This window comes from Oxyura jamaicensis, chromosome 15, assembly GCF_011077185.1.
Source record: "Oxyura jamaicensis isolate SHBP4307 breed ruddy duck chromosome 15, BPBGC_Ojam_1.0, whole genome shotgun sequence".
Classification (NCBI taxonomy): domain Eukaryota; kingdom Metazoa; phylum Chordata; class Aves; order Anseriformes; family Anatidae; genus Oxyura; species Oxyura jamaicensis.
This window is the reverse complement of record NC_048907.1, coordinates 15067993-15084627: the sequence shown is the minus strand read 5'-3', so window position 1 is coordinate 15084627 and position 16635 is coordinate 15067993. Positions and strand designations below refer to the sequence as shown.

The window sequence follows — 16635 nt, the reverse complement described above, 5'->3', positions numbered from 1 at the left end:
GCTTACCCACGTGAGATACCTGCACTTCTCTGCACTAATACGAGCTGCTCACATCCATGGCAATGGAAAAGCAGTGCAACCACTGTCACTGGAACAAGTTCTAAAAAAAGAGAGCAAAAACTGGATGGATAAACTAGATGACTCATATGGGAAGTATCCGTAAAAGTATTTACAAAAGTAAGTTGAAAGAGATTAAATATAATACCACATTCATGTCCCAAAAGCGTTTTCACTACAGTGCATGTTTAAAAATACACAGCATTTTAAAGTATACATATCGAAGACTAGATTGTGCTTTAAAAAAAAAAAATCATTACTTTCGAATTTGTCTAATGTGAAAACTGAGTGCTGGAAAAAATACTGATTAAAAATATCCAATTTTATATATACTGCTTTTCACATAACATTTTGCTATACATAGGATGCAAGTGAATACAAAAATATTTTTTTTCAAGCAGCAGGCTGATCAAAATTAAGAGTATTAATATAGGAGGGCTGATTTTTACAAAAATAAGAAACAATTACAGACACAGGGAGAAACTATAACCCAAACTAATTTTTATATAGTATTTTTAAAGTAATCTTTATAATAGACAGCTCTTAATATATAAATGGTTCAGTACTTTTAATTTCAACATTAAATATGGATTACATAAAATACAATCTATGCAAAACTGGCTCATGCACATAGTTCTTCTGAAGTCAATAGAGCCGTTTACATGAGCAAGGTATGCAGACTTTGGTCCTCAGGCCTCAGATTTAGCAAAACACAAAGACTTGACCATCTTTGCTAATCAATTCCTAATTTCCAGGTTGCTGTTTTAGCTCAGTCCTCGGTGCCCAACAGCAGGGAAAACAAGAGTTCAGAGGGAAGACTCTGTAATACTAATGAAAAATGAGCTGTAAAAATGCATATACTGTAAGTTTAACTTCCAGCTTTACAAAGCAGGCTGTTTGTTGCCATAGTACTTATCTGTTTATGGGAAAGACTAAGTTAGAAAAAGCAGTTGCTTCGCAACTCCATGCATTCCTTGGGTCAGAGTAATTTGCAGATACAATAAAAAAATTAAAACTGATTACAACAATGTCAACTGCACATGAACTTCAACCACGCTGAACTGAAGTGACCGCAGGTTGGCATGAAGGCCATAAAAATGGATTTTAAAGTAATCATTCATGTAAACATTACATACAGACCAAAAGAGCTTAGGCAAGTAACACACATTTTAAGAGTGCTAAACTTCAGCACAAAGAGAAACATAATTTCACCCCACAGTTATATTCAGTTAAGCGCCACATCCAGCGAACTTGTGCCCAAGGAGACAAGAAGCTGAAGACCCAGCACCACGCCTTGCTCAGCCATGTACAGCCAGCACTGCCACAGCGGGCACTCATCAGCAAAGCCACAGCACGTACATCATCTACTCGTATCTGTTCCCCTTGCTTTTTGGCCAGTCCCTATCACGGACCAATTTTTGTTGCAGCTTTTCTTTACCTAATCATTCAGATACTAGGAAGTATGTTTTTCTTCAGCTGTGGTCCATTTTACCTCTTCTAGTATTGATACTGTGCTCATCACTAAGGAATTATATGGTCTCCCTCCCCTCCCACCCCCTGTTATAGCCTCAAATGCTATTGGTTACTCCATTAAACCACTTACAAGACCTTCCTCCCTGAGGTTACCTTTGTTTCAGTACATTCAGCAAACCTTACAAAGCCAGTGGTCACCTACCAAGCTAGTTAATTATAAGGTTACAAATACATAAATCCTTCAAAAGTAAAATTGCTTCAAAGCTCCTACACTTTGAAATACAACTGTTTAATACACCCTTTTTGCAAGGGGACTCACTTCCTGAAACCCAATAGAGTGAGGACACAGACTTCAAGCAAAAAGCTCCTATAAAACTCATAATTTTAGAAAAAAAATCCAGATCTTCCTGGAGATAATTTATTGCCGCTTATTGGTCCTGAGAAAGCTTTAAGCAACAATACATTTGCAGTTGTTTTAACTGCTGCCTTTTTTGAGAAAGTACTTGGGTCCCGGTGTTAAAAATCATATTTTATTCCATGCACTGATGCTTGGAATGTGCTTCATTATCAAGATCAAATGTAAGTTATGATTTCTCACACTACATATCTTGTGTCAACTTATTAAACCGGATTCCTTCCAAACATCAAAATCTAAGATCCTGATAGGAAAAGCAATGAAATAAAGCCACATGTGCACTTCTCAATTCCTCATATGGGACTGGCATTTCAGGACTTCAAATTAATGAGATCATCCTTCTCCCTCATTCCCCACCTCCTATTAAGAATCTATGGTGTGAATTTTTTGGCCTGGATACCAGAAAATTTGTTCATTGGCTACTCTATGAAAGGCAACTTTGAGACAATGAAATAAGCCAACTACAAAAGAAGAATATTTGTGATTCTTAAAAAAAAAAAAAAAAAAAAAAAAGTGGACCCACAGCAGTTACTTCTCAATAGAAGTGTTTGGTAGCTTGAAATATTTTTTTTCTTTTTAACTTCTTAATGTCAAATTTGCATATGTTGAGCTCAATTTCAATATTTGAAAGACTACTCAATTTGCTTTGTAAAAAAATTACAAAAAATGTTTTTAAATGCCTGTAAAAGTAAGCGTTTATCTACTGATAAAATTCTAGTACTGGATAAAACTGAATATACAGCTTAATTTTTCTTCTTACAAGTATAATGGCTGAGTGTATAATCTAGATAAATTAGTCTTACACATGATGAAAAGTTATAACTTTGCACACTTTTTACCATGTGATGCTTTGTTGCTTTGAATGAGACAGTGCTTAGGAATTTTCTAGAGCTGGTGTACAGTGGTCTGTAGGGTTGGTTCATTGGTCACTGCTTCTGTCCAGGTTTTCAATCACCCTAGAGAGACGTATATTCAGAAGTCTGATCTGACTGTCCAGGTGGTCCATCTTGTCCTCAAGGCTGCTGTTGCTGTTTCTTCTCCAGTAAAATCCCACAGGCCCCGTCATGAAGTAGACTGCTACAACAAAGCAGAGGGGCAGGACTGCGTGTTCTGGGTCACCTTCATACTTCTGCAGGATGTACACACATGACAGGGTGAAAAGGGCAACCCTCGCAATCCAGAAAAAGCGACCAAACAGCATGTGCAGGAGATAGAAGAAGAATCCAAGGAAGAGAGATAAAAACCAGTAGGCAAGTAAAATGGCACCAATCAGCAGAAGAGCACGGGTTGGGTTGTTGGCAATTGCTGCTGGGCTGAAATAATGAGTCAAGTTGGAGGCTGAAAAACAAAGGAAAATTTACAGAATATTAATGAGGGTACTCAAAAGCGAGAATGGTAAAAAAGCAAGGAGAGCTTCCAAAGTCACACGGTGGGGCTGTGACTGTGGTTTTCTAAAATAAGGGGTAGAGCTAGTTCAACCATTTCTGGATGGATTGTCCTCAAAGCACTGGCCCCGCTCTAATGATGTGATTGAATTCCTTTGAAGTAGAGGCACTGAAGATTCTTTAAGGACAAACTGCCATCAGGCATAAGGTCCAAGTTCACATTAAAGATAAAGAACCCACTTTGTAAAATTTATATTCTAAAGGCTCTCAATTGCATCTTTCCTTCTTCTAGTCCTTCTTCATTTTTTTGTTTTTGTGTATGATTCCTAGCCAATGGAATCCTTTTAATGACGATAACAATAAATGAGCCATGACCTGTAATGTGTTTTACAGACATCCTGTAGATACATACGCCAAAACGGAATGGTTGGTTTTACACCTCTTGTTTGAAGTTACTAACAGCAAAGTCAAAGCCATGTAAAATAGATAGCGATAATACTGGTGGATGTTCTATAAATCACAATAAAACGTAATTATTTTCCCACTCATGTAAGCAGTGATACATGCTCATATCTTTTACGGGTTAACAAGCATTACACTTACCATCAATTCCAAGAACATCTAACAAATCAGTCCATATTCTCCAAAACGTGTCCATTAATATATCCACCCCATTCACAAACCTCTCTGTCAACCTTGAGAAAAACTGAGAAATAAAATTGAAAATTTTAAAAAAATCCTCAATACCTTAAACACACTTGCAACTTACTAGTCATGAGTAGAATTATAGTTCATGAAACAGAGATTGCAGAATATTTTCAAGTCCCCAAGTCAAAAGATACAACTGTATTTTTTTAAGTCTGCAGATCATAAACTTACAAGGTTAATTTAGGTATTTTGTCATGTAAACCTATGAATGGATTTTATTAGCTTTACTGTTGTGCTGACAGGGGTGAAGGGAATCATCGGGCAGCTGGAAGATGCCCTAGTCATCACACCAAGTGATGTGTGGCTTCCTGGTGCATCCAGCAGCATCTCCTCCTCCTCTTCTTCCCGGCCAGGGGACTGATTCCCGTGCCTGCGTGCTCACCTCAACCCCTGCAAGCTCCCACTGGGGCTGTGCTGCTGCACGCCGGCCGCATTCAGCTGGAGGGAGGCAGCGGGCCGCCCCGGCCTCCCCTCCCCTAAATTAGTGGTCTCTTCATCCCCTCTATTACGCCGTTCGCTCCGCGCCGAGCCTCCCTCTGCCCTTTCCCCTTCTCGCAGCGAGGATCCGGCCGCAGCGGGGGCTCGGGCAGGGGCCGAGGCCCAGCTCCGGCCTCCGGCGAGAGGCGGCCTCCATCGAGGCTCTGCCCATGAAGCTGCCGGGCCGGCGGAAGCCACGAAGGAAGGGCGGCGAGAAAGGGAGGCAACGGGGGTGGGGGGGAGGGAGGGAAGAGGGGGGGATGTGAGGAGGGTGCGTGGAGGTGCGGAGGAAGCGCCCACCGGCTCACCTTCTGCAGGGCCCGCACGTTGTCCTCCCCGAAGAGGCCGCTGACTCCCTGGTAGAGGCCGCTGGCGGCGCGGCGGAGACTGTTCTGCTTCTCGGAACCCCGGCTGCGGGCTGCCCGGGCTCCGGGCCCCGCCGTGCCCCCCAGCAGCAGCAGCAGCAGCACGGCGAGGATCAGCAGTCTCCCCGCCGCCATGGCCGCCCGAGCCTCGCCGCGATCGTGGCGCCCTCCACCGGCCTCCCCCAGAACCCCGCCGCCTCTTTTATTTATTTTTTTATTTTTTATTTTTTTATTTTTTGGATGGGGGGGATGCGGGGAAGGGGGGGGCGGTGCACTTAAGCAATCAACCCCCTGAAATCCCCATCATAATCTTTTTATCCATCGCCTCTTGCAGCCTCCAAGCAGGGGAGGCCATCCTGCCACACCATTCCACTCGCCCCAGAACATAATCATAATGTCCCATTCGCATCTGTTGGCTTCGAATAGGGTCTGGCTCTGCTTCTGGAGGCAGATAAAGTCTGGCATTGCCTCCTCCAGGAGCCCCGTGCTGTAGCACCCTTCTCAACTCGGTGCTATGCCTTGCACTGGGTGCAGTGCCTCGATATCCTCCTGTACCACGCTGCTCCTGCTATTGTCTCAAGTGCCAAACCAAAGGGCAGGATCCCTTCCCATGGCTGGCTGTGCTCTTGCTAAAGCAGCCCAGGAAGCTGTTGGCATCACTGCAAGGGCACGTTGCTGACTCATGATCAATTTCTTGGACCCCCAGTCCTCTCCTCTCCCAGATCCTATCTGTCTGGGCTCTTGGGACTTGTCACAATCTCCAGAGTACAGCGAGCTGCCTTTCCAGTCTGGATATCACTGTCCAAGGACACTCCCAGATGTAATCCCCAAAAAACAAAGGGAATATTGTAGGTTTAATGCCAAAAAAATGACATCTGTCTTTTCAATACTTTTAACTTCAGATCAGGGGGTTCTGGACGACTCTCATGTCCCTCACCCTCAAGACACTTATGCTGAAAGCCATTACACTTAATGACGTGACCCCCTCTTCTGTCAGGTTTTATGTTGATCCTCCTTGAGTAACCAGACCAACAAAAGACCAGCTGGCAAGTATAGATTAGACAATGTTATCTGCTCTTTCTGGGTAGTGAAACCAGGATGTTAGCAGAGTGAAGTATCTCCTGGAGTTACAAAAGTATTTTGTTGGCTTCGTGACACATTTTGATTCATTGTTAATCGACAGAAGACAGACTTAGACAAGACAGAAACACAATGATGGCAATATAAAAAAAAAAAAAAAAAAAAAAAAAAAAAAAAAGACCTTTAGGGTTGAAATGTAGGTTCTGCAACAAGCTGGGGCAGAAAATGTTTGCTAAATTGACCAACAGTAAATTCAAGGCATGGGGGAATCCTGACACTGTGATGCTCCCTGGGCAGACCTCTGCTTCCCCCTGCCCCTTCCTGGGGAGTTGCCACAGAGTTAGGGTACACCCTGTGGCTCTTCCAGTTGCTGGGTTAACTCCATGTATCTCTTTTTGATACTGCACCCAGTGTCCTTGGTGCTTCAACCTCATAGCTGAGCCTAAGTGTGATTACCAAGCAGTTGAGAAGACATCTAGAATATAGATTTCTTGATTATTGCCTTTATCCTGCTTTTAGTCTGGCCAAAACACTTATTTTCACATTTAGAATGGCCTGGACCTTTTAACATTTATTTATAATTGGCCCTGAAAGTGTTGGCCTCAGATCCAGGAAGGTACTTAGGCTCTTAATCGATTTCAGTAGGATATAACTACTTTATATATTTATAAAGGGTGCTTTCATTCTCTTTTAAGACAGTCCCCAAATTACAGATCTGTTAACACTCGTGTATATTCTGATATCTATCTCGTACTCTTCCAAAATGAGTTGGTAACCAATGACAGGTATTTTTGAGGTTCTTACAAGGTCTCTGGTTATCTGCCCGCAGTGTCATGCTCTGTCTTGACTCCCAGCACAAGGTGTCCACTTAGGGGGTGTTTCTTGCATGTAACGAACACTGTGGTACAAAACCACGCCTGTAATGTAATGTTGTTTTTGGTGCTAGTTATAATTCTTCTATTTGCTTCCAGTTGGCATGGCCTTTTCTGGATCCCCTTGTGCTGTTTTTGGTCCAGCAAGTTTTGCTTCTGAGAATCTGGGACAGTTCCTATTTGTCTGCATGAGTTTTCATTGTGGGTTCCCCCTCATAACCACTTCTGAAAAGCTTTTGTTGTTTCTTTCCATCCAGTCTTCACAGAGGCTTGGAGGCCTATTTTAGTGGTTACCTTTGGAAGCCTGTGCTCATGGTTGTCCTTCATAGGAGGTCAGGATAATTTTGGAGTCTTCCATGGTATGTAATTGATTTCCTGACCTGTCTTATTATTTCAGATAAATTCACCTCACCATATCCACAGCTCTTATGAAATTATGCAGTATTTCACCTTTCTCTTGTTTAAATAAATGAAATCGTGTCTGCTCAAAGAATACATTGCATCATGACATGAAATATTGATCTCATTCTTCTTTAACCACATTGAACGTTTTATTAGGACAACTGTGAGGCTTCTAGAAAGATCCTCTCCTGAGGGTCTCACTACACAAAAGAATCATGAAAATACTTCTATGTTTTCCTTATCTGGAGACTGTGTAAATTGTCTTCTTCAGATATAGAGATTTGACAACATTCTGAAATGGTTTGGGAATAAATTGGGGTCTTTGAGATGTCAAAGTTCTGTCACATCATAGAGTTTTCTCTTTTAAATAAATAAATTGTCATAGCCTTTAAGAAATCCAAGTGGTGTTGTGGTGGACCAGTCCTTAACCTCAATGACCCTTACATTTCTATCTTTACATCATCCCAAAACCTCAATTTGCCATAACTGACCACTTTATGACCTCTTGTCTTCTTTGACCTTTTTTATTAATGCTTTGCTGTTATCTCTGTCAATCTTTTATGAGCTTTTATTTTTTTTATTATTATTATTTTTTTAATTATTATTATTCTGTCCTCTCTGCAAATATTTTTGATTTTGATTCTGGTTACTTGTACTTCTGACACCACTGGGGGGCTGCAGAGATCAAGGATGCCAAGTGAACCAAAAGTTTCTCCTTCTTCTACAGACGTATTAACCAGCTGGTAGCTGTTCTGAATATGGGGGTTTGTAAAACTTTCTGACATCTTCAGATTTCCTCATGCAGGTGTGGGATCATCCTGAGAACACAGGATAGTTTGCCATGAGGTATTATTACAAAACTGTTAACTCACAGTGATTTTATCACTTGCTTTAATTTCATAGATTGACTGCAGATTAGTTACCTTAGAGACCAGAAATGAAGTAGTACCGTCATCATCGTCACTGTTAATCATTTCTGAAATGTCTTTTGAAGGGTCCTTAATCTAGTCTAGAGCAGAAAATGGGATTTATTTTATAACCTATTATTACTATTATTAGATATAAAGTGCAGATTAAAAAGATTTGAAAATAGTGAATTCCAGTTAATCTTATTCAGGCTACTTTCCCCTAGATACTCTAATCTAGTCTCCAAACTATTTTTAGTAGTCACTGCTTTCCTCCTAATGCCTATCTTCTTGTGAAAGGCTTGTTTCATTTTCTTTCCTTTTTCTTCCCATTTTTCTAAAGTCACTCTTGAAAAAAGAAAAAAAAAAAAAAAAAAAAAAGTTCGATAAGGAAAAAGTGGACTGGTGGCAAGGAACACAGCAGCACAAATGATTCTACATAAAGATAAAGCTGTAAAACTGCTGCTCATGAAGCGAAAGGGCTGCTGAGCTTTCAAAAAACACAAATCTCATCACAAAGTTCCCAGTGTGCCTATTTCTCCTTGACCAGAAATTGGGTCAGTCTGTTTTAAACTACATCTTTTCCATCTCAGGGAGGGGAATTTTGGGGTCCCTTCTCAAGTGATTTAGCTCCACATTTTTTTTAGCTGCACAGGTTACTTTGGGTGGGGAAAGCTGGTGTTTTGCTTTTACCTAAAATAAGTAAAATCGGCACCCTTACGTGCAGGCCAGGCTCCTCTCAGCGCTGAGGGGAGCCACGCAGGGACCCCCCTACACTCTTCCCCCGAACAGAGGCTGAGAGCTCCCCTCCGATTGGGCGCACCTCCTTCTGATCCGGCATCTCATTGGCTGCCCGAGAAGAGGGCTTGTCAAACGCCTGCGCCGATTGGCTCCCCTTGGTGTCAGCTCTTCGGCGCCCAGCCTAGCCGTGAGGAGAGCGGGCTCTGGGCTGATGTGGGGCCAGGCGCGCGGCAGCCAATCACTGCCGGCGGCGCAACGACCGCTGCGCGGCGCGCGGAATCCGTCCGCAGCGCGGAGCCGCCTCAAGGGAGAGGGGGCGGCAGCAGGGGGGAGGGGGCGGCGGGGGGCGGCTGGTTGGCGGCTTGCGCTGTCTGCGCTGCCTGTCAGCGCCTCTTCCTGGGTTGTGAGGGACTGGCCGGGTGTTCGGGGAAGGTGTGACTCCCGGTAGAGCCCCGGGGGGCAGGGGGTCAAAAACCCGGGGGGGGGGGCCGGGGGGGGGCGGGGGGCCCCGGGGGGGGCCGGGAGGGGGGGGGGGGGGGGGGGGGGCCCCCCCCCCCCCCCCCCCAGCCACAGGGCTGTCCCAGGCCTCAAACATCAGTTGGTGCTCCTGTACCCCCTCAGATGCCTCTGCAACCATAAGGGCAAAAAAAATATTTTTTTTCCACAGGTCCACTCATGGATGGAGAAGGCTGTTTTCTGCACCTCAGGCCTTGGCCTTCCAGATCCAGTTGAAACAGTGCCTGGGCACTGGGATGAGCAGCCCAATGACCTCACTTGCCGCAGGTCTCACTGCTGATGGCTTTGCTGAGCACTGCTGCCAGGGCTGAGGGATGCAGCAGTAGGCACCGTGTCCTGATCCCACATGCAGTCTCTCCAGGCCCAGCAGGGAGTTGTTAAGAAATGTGCTGCATGGAAGCTTCTTCTCAAGGAAAATAAAGATTGGGAAGAGTGGTCAAATCATGTTGCTATGGCTTTCAAATTTAATATTAATAATATTTATTTGTTATTAATAATAATTTAATTTATTTATTTTCAAATTTAATAAAGTAGTAGCGCAAAAATCTAGGTGATGTTTACAGCAAGTGCAGTTCCATCTACTGTGTGTATCATACTTTCGTATTTACAGCATACGTCCATACAATCAATCAATTTCATATTTCTCAAGGCTTCTAAGAATCACGAAGGGAATCATGACCTTGAAAGCTGGTTACATAAAGAGCATGCATATGCTCCATGATTTCCATGGTAGGTATTGCACTGCCCCACTACTTGGCCGAAGCGGGCTGTTTCAAAACACGACCGCCAACAAGAGCAGGGCCCGAGGTTTGACAGAAACCCGGCTCCAGCATCAGGTGCTGCGGGAGGGAGCGTTTTGAAACCCCAGGGAAGTGGAGGCTGTGGAGAAACGCGTTTCTTGCTTCACTATTGGGTCAAAGACCCTTGTCAGGAAGGATTTCTCCAACTCTCTGTGGAAAAATTATAATAAGAATTGAAAACTAGCGGTGGTTGCATCCCTGACCCCCGGGGGCCGCCCGCCCTTCGCCCTCCCCCCCCCCCCCCCCATTAGGCGCGGCGCTGCCCGCACTCTTTTCTCTCCGCGGAAGGTTACGGGGAAGAACGGTTCTGAGGCTCCCTAAAGGCCACAGCGGCGGCGGGGGCCGCGCAGTGCGGCTGGGGCCGGCGTTGGGTGTGGGTGGCCGCACGCGGCCCTGCGGGGGGTGGCCTCGGTTGCTCGGCTGCCTTCTGGGCTCGTTTTCCGCCGCCATGTCGTGGGAGGCCGAGATCATGGAGTCGCAGGTGATGTGGGAGCCCGACACCAAGCGCAACACGCACATGGACCGGTTCCGCACCGCCGTGGCCAGCAGCTGCGGGCTTCGCCTGGGTGAGCGGCAGGCGGGCAGCTGGGTGGGCAGCCTCCGGCCGGGATCCACTTCCCTGAGACACCCCTGGGTCGGAGGGGGCGCACCGAGCCCTCCTGGGGAGGTCGGGGCCGAGGCGCCGGGGCCTCGGGTGCCGCATCCCGGAGGTGGGAGCTGATAAGGAAGGCAAACACCCTTATTTTCTGCCCTGCTGCTGGTCGGCGGCCCGGCAGGGGCTGTCAGCACCTGTGGTGTGAGCACCTCTTCTCGGAGAGGGCCTCGTGGGGCTCCCCTAAGAGCGGCCATGTGGGGTGCGTGAGGGTTTGGGGGCTGCGACCGGGAGCCTTCATGTGGAGCTCTGAGAGCTAAAGTGTGGGAGCTCACTGCTGTTTGTGGAGGGAGAGTCTTGATTTCACTCCCCTGAGCATCCTGTGGAGCAGAGTGTGGTGAGGTGATGGGAATGGAGGTCTCCTTCTGTGTGTCTGCCTGAGCTCTTTGACTTCAGGCTCTGCTTCATGCTTGTCCAGCAATAACAGTGGATAGATGTGTGGTCCTCTAGCTTAAGTTAGTAATCTGACAGCTTTGAATTTAGCTCTGCTTTGAGCAGGGGGTTAGGCCTGCAGAGGGGTCTCCCAGCCTGAATTGCTCAGTGCTCTTCAGTGATCAGTGGTTGGAAGCTGCGTATCAGGAGGTGCTGGTTATGTGGGCTAACACTGAAGCACGATCATGTTGGGGTCAAGCACTCCAGTTCTCACCAGCTTGCTTTATGCTGCCTGTTCTACTGGAGCACTTGCTCACCAAGCTGCTTGGGGAGCCTTTAGGTAATAATCCCTCTGCTGGAAGATGAGCATGGAGGAAGCAGTTGTGGCAAGTGGCCTGACTTTTTGTGTGTCCGGTATTAACGTCCGTGACATAAGCAGAGATATTGGCAATGTGTCTCTGGCAAGAGTGGCAATGTGTCTGGTGCTGCAGTAGCTCATGTCTGAAAAGCCATTTGTTGAGTAGCAGTGTCATAATGGGTAATCAGATCATGATCCAATGCAGTTTCAGATGGGCTGCATGCACTTAGAGCTGAAACAACTAGAATTCTTTCCTTCACTCCATTTTGATGTGGCTATCAATTCAAAATGGATTCCTGTGCATATAGGACCCTTTGTCAACTTCCATTAGATCTGAGCCGATCTTTGCTGGTCTGTGTGCTATTCAGCAGCTAAGAATGGGTTCTTTATGTAACACCAAGATGTGGACTTAGGAGAGCTAAGGGCAATATAACCCTTTCAAACAGCATGGCTTTGTCCAAGCCTGAAAATGTAGCAATGAGATGCAATATTTAATTACTGAATAACAGGTCTGTGCCCTGGAGGACTTGGATGCTGAAGCTCACTAGGGGACAGAATGTATAGACGAGATAGAACGAGCTGTTCATGTAAGAAACCACATCACAGGTGGCTGTAGCTTGTAGCACTTAGGGTTTGGAGCATGCTTTATAATTTCCTTTTAAAGGAGGATATGATAGATTAGTTTCCTTTGGCATAGTTTGTCCCCAGCTCATGTGCAATGTATAGAATAATGAAGAGTAAGTTGGGTGGAGTGTTTAAAAAAAAAAAAACAGGGTGTAAGGAGGCTGAGATGGAGGCAATACTTGTGTAAAAACTGAGTTCTGGAGGAGTTTTTGCTTCCATGTGCTTTACAGACAGAATTTCAGTATTTTGGATACTGATTCTGAATTTCAGCTTGAATTGTGATTTTTTGGGGGTATGCATTCCTCAGGTTACTTCATCTGTCTGTCATTAAAACTTAAACTGCTCGTTGCCCTGCAGTTTGAGGTGCCCTGCCACCTCATGATTATAGCATGTAGCTAGTAAACATCTTGTTTTGTCTCACATTAGATACTCATGTTACTTTAGTGTGAAAGGGTAAAATTAGATCTGTCAGACCCCTTATTTATCGAGGAGTAATGCTTTCTTGCTTTGTAATTGTGCTGTTAGTGTATCTAATCTGACACCATACCATCTGAGGTCTTTTTCCTGGACAAGAACCATGCAGCCAACATTGCTTGCTGGGGAGACTAGTTTCTCCTGCTGTATGGAGCCACTACATTGATGTCAGGACATGGAACAGAGGTATCAGTGAGCAGGACCTGCTGCCAAGTTCTTCACCCTCACTGAGGGCAGTAGATACAGCACTGAGCTCTTAGGAAAGGTTCCTGCCTCTTTGGTGGCAAGTAGCTTGTGAAGCAGTTGAGTGAAATGATGCCATCTGTTCAGGTGTCCAAGCAGGCTTCCTGTTGATGCTATAGTCACTTGCTTTCAGCACTGCATTGGGCTTTGCAGCTAGGATCTGATATTGAGGGGGCTGTGGGGGTGCCTCTGAGCAGAGCCCAGCAGCTGCCCCAGGCCAGGTGTGGGCTCCAAAGGGACCCAGTGCTGGGCAGAGCTGAGCTGGGAGCAATGCCGGGGAGAGCATGGGGAGGGGAGCAGCCTCTGCTCCCCTGGGCTGCTCGGGGAGAGGAGGTAGAGGGTGGATGCAGGGGGGAAAGTGGTTTTAATTTGCTTTTAGCTTCTCATTGCTCTCATCTGTTATCGGCAATATATCATTAATTTCCCTATGTTGAGTCTGTTTTGCCTGTGATGGTAACTGGTAGTGATCTCTCTGTTCTTATCTTGACCCTTGAGCCCTTTTCCATTGTATTTTTTCCTTTTGCTCTCTTGAGGAGGGGAGTGAGAAGGTGGTTGTAGTAGAACTTAGCTGCCTATTGGTGTGCAACTACCACAAACAGAAGTGATGTACCCTATCTTATTTTACTAATTTTTAGCCACAATTTTTCTTGACCAGGGAATCTCTAACTGTAGTTTGTCTATGTTCCTGTAATTCTCTGCATAACGCTAACAGATACCTATTACTTTTAGCCAACTACAATGACTTATACCAGTGGTCGGTGGAATTCTTCTCGGACTTCTGGGAGGAATTCTGGAAGTACAGTAACATTGTGTGTTCTCGCCTGTACGATGAGGTGAGTTGCTGTTACCTTAACTCATCAGATGTAATACAAAGGGGTGATTAGTTCGTCTTACAGTTCATCTTCTGAACTGTTGCTGGAACCTACTAAATGAATGCTTTTGGTGGTAATATGAAGAATCCATTGAGTGTGTAGCCCTGAACTTCCTTGTGCAGTAGATTGTCTTGTTGCTGAAGTTTTGTTGTCCTGCGCAATTTTACTGTATTTTCCTTGTTCATGTGCCTTCAAATACCACGGAAGTCCTGGCTGATTGGGGAGTCTACCACTATACTGCCTTCTGCTTTAGGATTATGCTGATAGCATATCATGAAATGCTGGCATACACCAACCTCATGCATATGTTCCCTGAGTCAGCCTACTTGGTAACACACCCGTGCCCACCAGTTTTGCAAAACTGGTTCTGCAGTCAGATGTTGGCTTGAAGTATCTGAGGGAATGGTAGTGGCTGAACACAGTCACAGATGGAATACCAGACCTTGCCACAGTGTTGCTGTGAGACAAAAGTGTCTTCCTCCTGCAAATGGAAGATGAATCCTTGTACAGTGCTGGCATAGGGTATCAACAGCCTGCAGTTCTTCATCTGAGGAAGGCAAGGATTTACTAATCACTTCAAAAGCTTGATACAGAAGAACCTTCCTGGACTTGATAGAGAAGGGACTGGACTTGGTTCTTAAACCCTGGAGGCTATCTGTTCCAAAAACATGCAGAGTGCTGGCAGTTCAGCAGAGGAAACTGGTAAGATTCTTTGTCTTTTCCTGTCATGCAAGCTTTTGTCCTGCATGATGTGATAGACCAGGTAGTTCTTCCCAGAACTGCATGCTCAGGTGTCTTCATGTGATCTGGTCCTTAGAGTGAATTTGGCAAGAATGTAAAAACTAGCCTTTCTAAAAACTAGTGGTTTTTGAAGTGTAGCCTGAAGATGGTAAAAACTCTCCTGGTCCTTTTAGTAACTTTTCTGTAAACAGTAGTTCAAAATCTAGCCAGGCTGCATTTGAGATGCTTTCTTGCCCCATCTTCCTTCACTCCATATTCTGTGCTGTTAGCAAGGCTATTTTTTTCCAGATTTGGACATGACTGTAAATTATCCTGAGCAAGCCGTTTGGAGGAACTATTTTTTTTTGCCTTTGTACTGAGCAAACTGAAGAGTAATGCTTATTCACTTGCCTTACAGGACTGGAAATTCTGGAGGCCTGGAGACCCCACCAATGACTGACAAACCGGAAGGGAAGGTGGAATGGGCAATAGTGGCTGTGAATGTTTCCTGAGGAAGACAAGCAAGAAGACAGATGCCTAGTAATGCTTTAACTAGATTCCTTGTGGAATAGGCACGCAGTGGCCTGGAAGCTCGCAAGGAGGGCCTTGCTGTGGTGTGGAATCTTAAAACAGGGAGAGGCGAAGTTGTCATGGACTGGCACTGCAGACAAATGCACTTGGCTCAATGTACATGGAACTTGGTGAATGTCTGTGCCTTTCCTTCGGTGTGAGCATAGAAGACTCTGCTTCAAGGCTCAAAGCTAGAGTCAGACCTTGAAGCAATTTGCTGTTAATCCTGACTATTGATCCATATCTGGTGGATATCGGAAGGAAATGCTGTTCACAGTAACTGAGCTGTCCTGTGGTAGCAAAAAGCTGAGAAGTGTAATTAGTTGTACTACTTCATCCCTGCTGCTCAGTGGAAGTTAGAATTTTGCTTTGAGGAGAATAAAGGTTTTTTATGAACCAAAATTGATTATTTTCTTCTTAGCCAGTGAAACATTCCCTACTTTCACAAGTCATTCTTAGAATAACAATAAAACTTTCTATATGTGATAGAGGCAGCCAGTGTTTTGTTTAAACTTGGTAAAGGTGTTAATATCCATGTCACCTTTGAAAACGAAGGTACTTATACCAAACAAAGCCATCCTGGCATGACAGCACTGGCATTATGTCAAGTTGTAAGTAGCTGTTGATTTTAAGTGAGAAATAGTCTAAACTTGCATGCTTTTCTTCCTGGGAGAAGCACCTGCCAGCTGTCATTCCTGCGGAGGGGCTGTGGTGAGTATTCTAATCATATCTGTTCTGTGGCTTTCATGAGCTATGCTGTTTTGCTCTGCAGGTCATACAGAGCATGGCACGTACCACAGTACAATGCAATGATTTTTTTTTTGTGGTAATGTTCAACTTTGTTCTCAGAGGTGTAGCCTATGTTTATGGTAAACACAATCTATGGCATGATCTATGGTATGGTAATAGCCTGACAAGCAAACCACTTCTGGGGGGGGAGAATGCAGTAGAGGTGTGGGCAGAGAATATTGCTAATACAGTATTTACTCTTGACTGCAGAGGTCAGGGAAGTAGTCCCTGAATAGCTGCTGTGAAGAGCAGTTGTGGAGCAGCACATGGTGTCAGGTATCAGCTGTGTTCCTGTGCCATGTTTGCTTAACCACATAAATTGGCCCTGTGGCTCAGTGCTGCTGTGAGTAGAAGTAAAACCTTAGTCATTAAATGCGGACAGTAGTTGGCAATACTGCAGAGTGCAATCCTTCCCTTTCCACAGACCCACTGAGCATTTATGCTGGAACTGTGTGAAGTCTGAAAGGCTTGTTGCAGAGCTTTGGGGTTTTTATAGCCTTGCTAGAACTAGGAATGATCTTCTGCGGAGGAGACAGTTTCTGTTGCTTGCTGATAACATCTCTCTAAGGGAGCCATCAGGTTGTTCATATAACAAAGTACCACTACCACAGAGACTGGGTTTAACTAGCATTTGTAGGCATTATCTCAGTAGAAAATAACAGAACAAGTCTAGCACGCTGTGCTGGTGGAGCTCTTAGAAGGGACATTGAATGTCAGTCTAACATTGTGTTAGAGCTCTTCTGGAAGCTTTGCTTGAAGTAAGGC

At 45.0% G+C, this 16635-nt stretch overlaps 2 protein-coding genes and 1 long non-coding RNA gene across 4 annotated transcripts in view; 2 read left to right on the top strand and 1 right to left on the bottom strand.

Annotated features, from left to right (window-relative positions):
* Positions 1–364: 364 nt before the first annotated feature.
* Positions 365–5074, bottom strand: BRI3BP (BRI3 binding protein). Its single transcript, XM_035340997.1, has 3 exons — positions 4824–5074; positions 3934–4036; positions 365–3283 (listed from the first exon to the last, which is right to left on the bottom strand). Exons 1-3 carry the CDS (start codon positions 5013–5015, stop codon positions 2865–2867), a joined length of 714 nt encoding a protein of 237 aa, XP_035196888.1. The 5' UTR covers positions 5016–5074; the 3' UTR covers positions 365–2864.
* A 5429-nt stretch (positions 5075–10503) lies between these two features.
* The window catches only part of AACS (acetoacetyl-CoA synthetase), a 40899-nt gene continuing 34767 nt past the window's right edge, over positions 10504–16635 (top strand). Inside the window, exons 1-2 of one of the 2 annotated variants that reach the window (XM_035340996.1) lie at positions 10504–10762; positions 13649–13752. In XM_035340996.1, coding sequence (XP_035196887.1) covers positions 10645–10762; positions 13649–13752 — 222 coding nt within the window. In that variant the 5' untranslated portion in view covers positions 10504–10644. The remainder of the gene's footprint in view (positions 10763–13648; positions 13753–16635) is intronic. The other variant, XM_035340995.1, reaches the window with a different exon arrangement.
* Positions 13936–15575, top strand: LOC118175106. Its single transcript, XR_004754880.1, has 2 exons — positions 13936–14493; positions 14930–15575. It is a non-coding gene; the product is annotated as an uncharacterized LOC118175106 (long non-coding RNA).